This window comes from Capsicum annuum, chromosome 7 (assembly GCF_002878395.1).
Source record: "Capsicum annuum cultivar UCD-10X-F1 chromosome 7, UCD10Xv1.1, whole genome shotgun sequence".
In the NCBI taxonomy this organism is placed as follows: domain Eukaryota; kingdom Viridiplantae; phylum Streptophyta; class Magnoliopsida; order Solanales; family Solanaceae; genus Capsicum; species Capsicum annuum.
Window position 1 is genome coordinate 218,826,173 of NC_061117.1, and position 12,328 is coordinate 218,838,500.

Sequence of the window (12,328 nt, forward strand, 5' to 3'; positions counted from 1 at the left end):
TTTATAAAATATGTACAGAATATATATTTTTTTTATTTAACATACATACATGGTACATGCCTATACACAACATATACGATCCAACGTATATACAGTGTATACTTTGGCCATTTTGGTGAACTAGATGGCCACAGTGTACATCTGGGTAAGTTTCGTGGGTATAACTCTGCCCAAATGTTACATGCGTTGCAACGGGCTGAGTTAGTAAGGGCTAAATATTAATAGATCATAATTTAATCCGTTCAATTCACACCGAATTGAATTTTTTTTAAGAAACTAATTTGTTTATTACCTAATAAAATAAAACTAATTACACATTCTACGAAAACTAATTATGGAGCAAATTAACATATTTAGGAAGAAAATGAAGAAGGAAATTTACCAAAAAGGTGAAAATGGAGACATCGCCAACTCTAGTTTGATTGTAATTGGCTTTTGGCTGTGATGTGTAAAGAAGGCATACAAGTGACAGCCACTGATTCCTACTGAGAGAATCTCCCACAAACATTATGCTTTTTCCTTTGAATTTATTCAAAAATGCTCCTCCATCGAATCTGTATAAAGACAAAAATTAAAGTAGCCATATCTTTTGAAGAATCCACTAAAGTTCTCATCGTCATTATTTTCACTTAAGAAATTTAAATATAAAAAAGAAACTCATGTAAAGAAGCTAAGGAGTACAGCTTCTATTATATATATATATATATATATATATATATATATATATATATACTCATGTAAAGAAGCTAAGGAGTACAGCTTCTATTATATATATATATATATATATATATATAAAAGTATAATTTCAATCATATATAAACAATGCAATTGAAGAAAATTCGAATGTACCCCTTGATCTTACCTAGTTCCGCCCTGATTATCGTGGTTTATTTAATTTTGGACATACATGGCACTAAACAGATAAGTCGAACAATTATAAAATAAAATACTATAAAAGGCACATCCTTATGATATGAAGATTTAGCTACTTAATTTAACAAAGATAAGAACAGAAGGCTAGCAATTTGGAAATATATGAACTTTTTAACTACTTTAACGAAGATAAAAACGAAAGTCTAGCAAGTTGGCGATGTACCCATGAGGCCATGGCGGCATGACCATATGTTAAAGACTTAAAAGTGCACAAGATAATTACATAATGATTGTGTGTATATTTGGGAAAATGGCCTCACACCACATTATCTAAAATACTTTATTTAGATTTTAACTATGTATTATGGTGGTTCATAAATGTGAGTTTAATTGTAGTAATTATTAGGTCGTGTATTTTACCTGTTTGGTGAGTGTAAACTTAGCGTCTTAGCCTAGTGAAACCCTCAATCAGATGACTAACTAGGTCGCCTAGACAGGCGAACACAGAGTATTAATAGTATCTGATTCATTTGAATTTAATATTTTCGATATAGTGCAAAAATTTATCTTAAACGTTTATAGAAAGAGACCACATATAAACCCTTTTGGGATGGGGGGGGAGGGGGTAAAAAGAGAGATTATAGGCAATTATTACAAGGTAAAAAGCAAAGATTGCATAGAGGTCTTTCAGAATATGATTGCCCACTTTACAAGGACTGGTGAGGCGTCACTATCAATTCTTTGAAAATTAATTCTACAGCTCACATGGAAAAACAAGTTACCTCCAAGTTAATTATTATATGTCTTATTCGTAAAAGAATTGAGAAATACGAGCAGTTAATAAGCATTTGATGCTGAAATGAATTTTTAGGTGTTCAGTTAGTGTGTTTGTTAAAAAGGTATTGCTATAACACTTTTCCAATTAAAATGAATACTTATTTTCTACCCCCACTCCCCAACCCCACCAAAAAAAAGGACAATTATGATAGTACCAATTACCAAAAGAATATAAACTTTAGAGTATTTTTATATAAAATTGAGCGAATGAAAAAAATGGAATTGCTAAAAATTAATTTAGAAGTTATGTTTAATTTGAGATAAAATTGGAATAGAAGTTATGTTAAAGATAAATAAAATTATAAAAAGCTTGGTCAAATTAAAAATGCTGATAAGCTGCAAAATCATAAAGTTAGAGATAATCAATTTATAGATTTTAATTGATTTCTATAAACACTTGACTTCTAAGCATTTTTTTTATTTACCATATGCATAAATAAATTAAAAAAATGCTTATAGAATAAGATAGTTTGAGTAGCTTATAAATTTAGCCAAACATATTAAACTTGATATAGATAGGGGGTGGGGTGGGGAGGTTACATACCTTGTTAAGGAACAACCATGAGGTTTCCATCCATATTTAAGGTAATCTTTGTCTGGACGACCATTTCTCTGGCAATTGAATTCATGTTCAATAAAAGGACAGTGAGATGAATTATAAAGAGGATAATTATTACTATTATTTTCATCTTTAATCCAACTTCCTCTGAATAAATTGCAACTTCTCTCGTGTGGATAAGGCTGTGGATGATGATGTGTAGCACTTGTGTGGTGTAGAAGAAGCACTAAAAGACTTACTAGAATACATATGAAAAGTGTGAAAAATGTCCACCCAATTCTTAAGCCTAAGTCTTTGATCATAGCTTCAAAGATGATAATATAACTACTATAGAGAGAGAGAAAAACAAAAGTTGATTAATTTGCATATGTATGGCTCTCTCTCTCTCTCTGTCTTGTATGAGTTGTATGTCTGTCTCTGTCTCTATAAATACATAGAGGCACCTAGATTTAATGGTCAATGAGGTGGTTGATCAGAACTAATTATGCTCTCAGGTTCAAATTCTAGCGGAGACAAAAGAACATTAGGTTATTTTCTCCATCTATCTTAGTTTTAATAGACAAAGTTACATGATATTTGTCGATAGTGAGAAGTGGACATTATCCCGTAAATTTAATCGAGGTGTGCAAAAACTTATCGAAACACCATGATTATAAAAAAATAGAGAGAGAGAGAGAGTGCCTGTGTGTGTCTAAGTTAGGAGTATAAATTACACCACCAAGTCATTAAAAGGATATTTATAGATAGAATATGAGATTTGTAATCTTACAATAGAGAATGGTATATGCTATATTAAGTAAAGTTGACTTGATGTTATGAAAAGTGCTTAAATTAAAAGAAATTAAAAGAGCTTAAATTATATCTGTAGTATAAAAATTGTGATGATTGCACTTTTGGTGTGTCTGTTACTTACAAATTCTTATTTTGGTTCCTGAATTAGCTAAAGCACATTTAAACTTTACTAAACTAAAGTGGGTGTTTTTGTCCTTTGATATAGTAAATATGTGATATTTATGCTATTTTTGAACTATATTATCTTCAAGTGTGTAGTAACAATACAAATTTAATACATAATATATTGTTAATGAAATGGTTTAGCAACTAAAGAATAATTACATTTCTGGAGATTCACAATCAAAGATATCATTAGCACACATATAAGTTAATTGAAGGTTGAGAGTATATTTTGATGAGCCAAAACCAAGATTGAGGGTACTTTTAGATCAAAAGGCGAAAGAAAGATATGTGTGAATCATTTTTCATATTTTAAAAATATTTTTAGCCCTTTTCCGTATAATTAATAAAGAATGTTTTCGAACTAATAGGAACGAGAACTCTAAAGCTCTTCTTGGAAAGAATCTTAGACTTAGTATCTTATAAAGGACTTTCGACTCAATTTGTTTTATTTTGACTTACGCATAGCTGAAAAAAATAAAGATGATTTTTAAATTTTGTGATTTTAAATTAAAGATATATCGAATATGTCAAAATATTCTTTAATTTTGCAATTCTAAACATGTCATGAAATGAACTAAAAAAAGGTATGACAAACAAATTAAAACGGATGAATTAAGCTAAAGATCAAGTTGTGTCTGAAGGGAGTGATAAACAGAAATTTACAATCACATTTCGAATCCCTATGGTATAGAGAAATGCAAAGTGTTAATTGACAAATTCAAATTTGCATATCTTGTGTTCATATATTAAGTATTTATCTGCATCGAATATTTAAAATGCAACATAGGAAATACTACTCTAAGCTATTGATCGAAGATGTTAAGATTTCAAACGTTTGAACGGAATTTGGCTGATGATGGAATTGAAATTGCACAAATTATCCTTAAAATTAAATGAGTTGAACAGCAAGTTAACATATGTCAAGTGGGCCATAAATTCTTTAGAAATTGAAGTCATGAGAGGCATAACTTGACAGATACTATGATACAAAAACACATATACTGATACCCATAATATATTTACTATGGAGGTTTACGTTAAAGATCAGCACTAAATAAGAGCATAACTACCAGTGAGCCAATGATGGAGGCAGTACCGAAGCCACATGTAATTGAGGGTTTATTGAAAAATTACACTATGTAGCTAGGTTAAAATATTTTTTTTAAAGTGTACATATTACATATTGACTTTTGGTTTTTTTATGAATTTACTTCCCTTAGGGATCGTTTGGTTAGGAGCAAGTTATCTCGGGATTAGCTATTTTGAAAATAGTTATCTCACCATATATATATAGGGTATAACTTATCCCATCACTGTGATATAATGGTAGGATAAATAATCCTTGAACTAACTAATACCTCCAATCAAACGTGAAATGATATAATCTTATATTTTATTTCAAAGCTGTTATACTTTATACCTCACACCAAACGATCCCGTAGTGAAACCTCTGACTCCACCACTAGATGGAGGTAGATTTTAGTCCAATGGGCTTGTTGGAGGAAAGTGATTGTCATGGATATGATATTGGACCTATGGTGTGGAAGTCATCACTGGACTATTTTTGTAATGGGCCCTAAATCCAGCCAATCTAATTTGAAGTTCAAATTCAAGTAATATCTCTGCATCTTATTGAACTGTGTGAATTTTCTATTTTAAAATTGTGATTGATCGAAATGATTTACCAAACATAAAGTGAATTTTCCTTTTTTTTTAATTTTGTATTCCGTATCTGATTTTTGCACGATTGAATGCTGATTTGCATTAAAAAGTCTTACTTTAAAGGTCAAAAACTCCCCACTAAAAAAGATTACATTCTCATAAGGCAAACTCAAATTAAAAACGGAAAAGGATCAAAAATATTCCTAAACTGTTTGAAATGGAGCAAAAATATCTTTGTTAGTTTTTGGTTCAAAAATATCCATCCGTTAAATTTTTGGCTCAAAATTACCCTTCTATTAAATTTTTAACTCAAAATTATCCCTCTCTCTAACGATTGGACATCAAGCATGCCACATGGACAAAAAACGCTACTTGAACAATCACGTTAGCATTTAAGAGAAAAATTCCTCATCTAATTCATGAACCGACTTAATAACCATCATTCCAATTTTAAAATCCAACCCGACCCAAAATATTCTTCATTTCTTCTGAAAAATCATCAACCCAAAAACTCTCTTTTGCTTCTTCGTTGAACCGTTAACTGAAACATTTTCAAATTTGCTTCAATAGAAACATATTGTGTAAAATAAACAAATACTTTAACGGTGACAAGTTGAAGGAGAAATAATTTCAAAGTGATGATTGAAACTCCTTTTATTTTTAAATAGGAAAAAAGATTTTCGCTTTTCATTTCTTTTTTGATTTCATCTTTTAAATTACAAATTTTGGTAAGAAAATTAATACCCTATTTTGCTGGATGAATTTTTTTGAAAATTATCAACTTTTAACAATATATGTAGACACTTAATTTTGTCCCTCTCGAAGTTAAATTTTAATTATTTTTAGCTCATCTTACCACGTACCCTCATCCGTTCTATATTTTCTCCACAAGAAAACAAATACAAAAAATCCTAACAAATTAAATCACCAATCCCAAAATATTCCCTTATCTTAACTAATTTTTACACCTCATCCACACCCTACCCCTCCTACCTCACCACCCTATATCCCTACCCCTACCCCACTCACGTGTCCCACAAACCCACATCACAGATTTCATCACTCAGAATATATCCCACACTACACACTCAAAAATACGGGGGGTTCCATCTTCTTCATCACGATTTAAGCACAAATTGAACAAACACACACTGAGGTTCACTCTCAATACATACTCATTCACACTGAAAATACTTATTGAAATCCCAATCTACACACACACATGCCATTTTGAGGGAAGATACACACGCAACAAGAAGAAGAAAAGGGGAGCTCACTGGAACAAAAATTCACGCACAAATCGCACACACAATCGAAAAATGGAGAAGAGGGATTACGAGACTTAAAGAAGAAAAAACTTAGAATCTCTTTTGGTTTCTGTTCCGGCGATAGATCCGTTGGAAAGGTGTCAACGCTAGCCCAAATCCGTTCAGACCCGCCGGAAATTGCAGTGGTTTCGATCCTCAAACGATCTAATCTCAAAAATCCGATCAAACTCGCTGGAATACCCCGGGCTGACGACTTTCAGTGAGGAACCACCATCAAATCGTCCCCAAATTTTGGTCGCCACCCTTTCTTCGTTGATTTTGTTTGAAATTGTCTCGTTTGGTTTCAAATTGAGGTTTGGAATTACCGGGTTGGTGAGGTTCGTGTTGAGTTTGTTGGAGCGAGTTGAATTTTGTTTCGGTCCATTGGCGACATCAACAATTTGGGGTCAAAAAATAAAATTGAGGTCCATTTCTAACTCTATTTCTTCTACTTTATCTTGATGTGGTATGTTGATGTTGTTGATTTGTGTGATTCGAATCGAATTGATAATTAATTTTGATAGTGTGGTTGAGCTCCTCTAATTGTCGTGGCTGGATTGGTTAATCTTTATGTTGAAATTGGTTAATCGTGAGGGCGTGAGTTGAAATTGATAAAAGGGTGAATTTGGATTGATTAAGACTTTGGTTTAATTTGGTTTAAGTATGAATATTGTTGAACACGACAGTAGCATGATTAGGCCGTTAAATCGATAGGCAAATTCTAGATTTTGGGCTAGGCAACTCATAGGATTCTAATCATCGAATGTGTAAATGTTTGTGTTGAGTGATTTTTCCCATTTTATCGCTTTAAAATGTACTCATTTGGTCGGGGGAATGCCCCGAGGGATTTATATTGATTTATCTGAAGAATGCCCCAACATATCATGTATGCAAAGGAGTTCGTGATCAAGGCCCGAGGCATCGGGTAAGGCATTGGAGCGTAGTTTTAGGATTAGCTTAGAATAGGATTTATGTTTTCGCATTTTTTTCTATTTTTGGACTGTATAATTGGACTAGACACTATACTTTGGATTTGTTTTATTTTGTGTGTTTGACTGATTGTTTTATGTGTTTTTGTGTGGTTTATACATTCGTAATGTCAAATTAGCCGATACGATCCACTAAGCGACCGTGGTCAAACCACAAGATCGAGGAGTGCCTAACACCTTTTCCTCGGTCAACAAAATTCCTTAGCTGGAATCTCTGTTCATAGATCAGTTTTAGAGTCAAAATCATTTTGAAAAACGATTTGCAAAGGTAACTTGGCACACCCGATTTATGCCAAGTGGCGACTCTGAGTTTTGAATATAAAAGTCCTTGTCTAAATAAATTTTCATCTTTTGTCACTTTAATAATAAAATCCCTTTTGAAACTTTAAAATGAATCTTTTTGTTTAAAAATTTGCGTGTGATAGCTCTGACGACTCTGCTGGGAATTTTTCTGAATTAGAGCTAATTTTTGGAGTTGTATCGGCTTTGTTTGACACTATGGGTGTATAGATATTGTTTGTGTTATTGTTTGTATTTGTTTTGTCATTGTTGAGTGCCTACTTGCTACGTGTTTATAATTTTTCTTTATGTGTTACCGTTTTATATCTGGCATCATATACATAACCCAGGTCATTCTTTCTGCAACAAGTCCGTAGTATACGTGTTGTACACGACCTCTAGTTGATTCACCCTTATTTTAGGAGGGGGAACCGTCGGTGTTATGGAGTAGGTGGAAATCTCTCGCAATCACTATCGACCATACGCTCCCCCGAACAACCTTGTTAGTGAACCCTAGCGTAGGTCAGCCTGTAGGTCATGCTTATCTGCATCATATTGAGACTTATCGGGACCCACGTGGCCCTTTGTAGGATACTCAACTCTAAAGCATCCCTACGTGCTAAATGTTGCATCTCTGAGGGTAATGTCGTCTTTTGACGGACCGATTTTGGGAAAGCATATGTTAGAAGTAAAGTGTGTAGACAATAAAGTGTTGAAAAAAAAAAAGGTGAGTCAAAAGAGAGTGTTACGTAGTTTTTTTTTAAAGTTCTTTATGGCTTTTGTTTTTCACAATTCAAAAATCCAAAAGGATTTTTTACTTTTTGCAATCATTTTCTGAAAAAAAAAAAAAAAAACATCAAAAAGATTTTCCTTTGTCTTCTTTAGTAAGCATTCATAATGTGAAATTTCAAAAAGATTTTTTTCAAGTAGGAGCTTTTTATAAAAGAAAAATTCAAAAAAAGATGGTATAAGTTTTGTACATTTCGTATAATGAAAATACCAAAAAGATTTTTTCTTTCATAGTTGTTGGTGTCAGTTTTATGTGAAGTGTCTAATTAAAAAACCCCAAAAAATATTTTATTAACGTTTTTTGTCGTTTGTCTTTATTCGTGTCTCTTAAATCAGGGTTCAGTTTTTTAGTTATCCTTAATTGTCCAATCTGGACGAACTACGCACCCTGATTCTCCTCTCTCGAAAGTGAGGTACATAGGCAGTCTATTGTGGGTTCGGGGATCTTATTTAAAAATTCCAAAAAAAGATTTTCTTCACTCTTCATTTAGAGTAGGTGTTTCATGTACATCTTTAAAAGAAAACTACAAAAAATATTTTTCTTTAATAGTTTTAAGTTTAATTTTTGTATGAAATTCAAAATTCAAAATCCAAAAAGATTTTTCTTTGGTAATCATATATTTCATTTTGTATAGGGATTTAAAACTAAAAAATTCAAAAAAGATTTTCGTCAATTCTTTTGACAATTTGTTATTTTCTTTTCTTTTTAAAGTTTCAAGAAAAAGAAAAAGAAAAAGAGTTTAATTGACCATTTTAGCAAGATTTCATGAACTACGCACACCTGATTCTCCTCTCTCGAGAGTGAGATACGTAGGCGCCCTTCTTGGGTTCGGTGATCTTTTAAAAAAAAATAAGAGAGGTTTTGGAAAAAATGTTGAACTTTAACGCATTTGTTACCTTTTGTTCAGTTAGTTTAATATAGTTGGTTTGTGGCATCCTGACTGGTCCATCATATCACACCAAATCCAAGGAAGGATTAGTTGTGTCCAACAAGGATATAGAGAGTGACATCATGGATCAAACAAAAAATCAGGAAAATGAAAGTTTAAAGGAAGAGAATTTGAGACTAAGGCAACAAATGATGGAAATGTATCGAGCTTAGGTCAGTGGGTTACCTCCTCCTCCATTCCTTACTATTGACCCCGCAAATACCCTGAGTTTTTCATCACAATTGCAAGCTTCATGTCCTAATGTTGTTGATGCACCACAACATGCCTCAGAATTCATTTCAAGCCAAACGAATCTCAATAGTTCCACCACTCTTTCTCTAGCTCCTCAGCATAAGACTACTACATTCATAGCACCACATGTCATCTATGATTTTGTTGCTCAATCCTCTGCTAAGACATCCATATTGGCTAGCCGCCCAACGGTTGTGCTTCCCCATGCTGCTAGTGAACCCATGTTCAATATCTGAGTGATCATTGTTATACTCCTGAGCCTACTTTTAAGTTAACTGGGCCACCAAAATTTCTTAACAAGAAGCCAAGTGTATTAGAAGAGCCAAAGAAAATTGTTGGAAAAATGAAGAGTGCAGAAAATGATATGAAAAGTTTCTTGAGACTTGTGGGCTGTGAAGATGTTTCATACAAAGACTGGGCATATCTTCAAGTGTTAACCCTCCTCTAAGCCTTGAGATATCGAAATTTGAGGAGCAAAATAGACACGGGGAATCCGTGGAACATTTGGGACAATATTGTAATCAATTAAGGGAAACTAGAGAGAAGAAGAATGAGAAAGATGCAACTGCCAATGTAGTTGGAGAACGGGCACATCAAAGAAGGTGACATCGTCGTTACCGTCAGTCTCAAGCCCAAGTTCATACCCAAACTCTCTATAATCACTCTCAAAATCCATTATACTCCATTTCTCCAACTCCATATCTAGTATATTGCACACAACCATATGTCTAACTCCCTTCTTACTCACAATGGCGTGCGCCAACTCCTCAGAGTCATTTTCCAATTCCACAAACTTGCCAAAGCCCTTCTAGGCCCAATTTTGGATCCAAGCCAAATAATAAAATGAGGCAGAAATTGAGGGATAACCTTACACCAATTGGAGAGCCGTATGCCAACTTATTTCAGAGATTGGTATAATGGGGCATGATCACTCCTCTCCTTGGACACACTCTTAATCCCGATTCAGGAAAGTTTGATCCTAATGCATGATGTTCGTATCATTCTGATGCTCAAGGTCATAGTATTAAAGATTATCGAGATTTGAAAAGAGAAATTGAAAAGATGATTCAAGATGGATCAATTATGGTGCAGAACATTGACAGTGAGGGAAGCTCTAGTCATGCTGATATGCAAACCAGTGGCTAATATTTCAAGCTGAGCAATTGGAAAGTCACTCCTCTCCTTATCAGGAAAGATTGTTGGTAGTTTGTTTTGTTTTCCTATCCATTTTTTGAATTATTCCAGGGTTGTAGTTCGAAATCTATCTTGTTTTGTTTCTTTGTCATTCATGTTTAAACCCCTTTATCTTTTATTTTAACTAAATAGAATGTCCCTTTTTTTCCTTTGTGCTTTAAATATGTGTTGTTTGTTGGTTTTCTTTGCATAGTATAGTTTATGTTGGCTCTAGAGATATGACATACTTGTGGAATTTCCAGCCAGATCTTAAAATTCAATTTGAGCATGAACTCTAAATCAAGGGGCTAGAATTAGAAAAAAGGCATTCAAGAAATTGATAGAGTGTTGACACATATGGTGACCATGTTGAAGACTGCTTTCAAAATTAAGGCAAATATTTTGAGAATTACAAGAATAACATGATCATCAATTGAAATACATATCTCAATTAGGTCAAAAATGTGTGATCCTATATCAAGAGAAACAGAAAGAAAATCAGCTCCATGAAGTCATGATTCCTTCAATATGAGGAATGTACAACGAAAGTGGAGTTGTATGTATGACAAGTGTAGAAGAAGAATTGACATACACGCTCAGTTAAAGTTTGTGTTGTTAAGTGTCACAAATGATCTTCATTTTTCATTTCATATTGCATGATATGCACTTGCATTTTCAAGGATTGATATGATGAAGACATTTCATTCTGCTATCCAAACATTGTGTCATCTTTTGTTTACCCCATTTGAGCTCTAGCGTTATTTTATTTCATACCCCTCTTTTGGAATCAAGATAGAGTCAACAAAGCTCAAAAGAAAGGTGTCGAGCAAAAGAATAGTGTCAGAAAAGTGTCAAAAAGGAAAAAAAAGGTGTCAAAAGAAAGAAAAGAAAAGAGTGTCAAGAAAAAATAGAGTCAGAAAGATCCCAAAAGAAAACAAAGAGCCAATAATTTAAAAAAAAAAGAAAAAAATCAGTATCAAGCAAAAAAATGAGTTATCAGAACTACGCGTGACCTGATTCTCCTCTCTCGGGGGTGAGATACGTAGGCTGCCTTGCTCCGGGCTTGGTCCAATCAAATAAACAATTTAGAATTGCCCAGTCAAAAGAAACTAGGGCATGAGTTAATTTTTATTATTTGAGTCGATTCCAAAAGTTGTAAGTCCCACCCTACTTCAAGTGTCGTTTGGGCTTCATGTCATCCTTTTTTTCTAACCTTATCCAAAAGCTAAGTTACAATCAAAGAAAGACCTTCAGATCAATTTTTGAGAATGTTAAGGCTAAGCATGCAATGGATATAATGACGCATTTTTGGAACTAATTGCCTTCCTCAGTATAGAGAATCGGGAGAGAAATAAAAATGAGAGTCTTATTGGTAAAAATCCTCACGGGCATCGTAAGACGATGGTAAGTTGAGAGAGATAAAAATGAGAGAGTTTTGTCGGAGAAACAATCACGGGCACTGTAAGACAACTGTGAGTTGAGAAATGAAAATAAGAGAGTCTCATTAGTGAAAAAAACCCTCAGGACACCATAAGGCAATCGAAAGCTGAGAAAAAAAAATGAGAGGGGCTTATTGGCAAAAACTCTTCAAGGCGCCACTAGCCGAATGAGGTCTCTGAATGCAATTAGCCTAAGAAAGTAACTCAGTTTCAGGGTCATTAACTCAACAACAACTGGTAGAAAGTGTGGATGGAAAGATCAGACAGATTAATCCAAAATGCC

The 12,328-nt window shown here is 33.5% G+C and overlaps 1 protein-coding gene across 1 annotated transcript; it reads right to left on the bottom strand.

The window, feature by feature from the left end:
- Positions 1-382: 382 nt before the first annotated feature.
- On the bottom strand, positions 383-2,974 carry LOC107878572 (protein trichome birefringence-like 41; the record flags this gene model as incomplete). The annotated part of the gene is given in 2 exon segments (XM_047415556.1): positions 383-554; positions 2,255-2,974. Coding segments are annotated over 2 exon segments (489 nt in total), but the record flags the coding sequence as incomplete, so codon positions are not given.
- Positions 2,975-12,328: the final 9,354 nt, after the last annotated feature.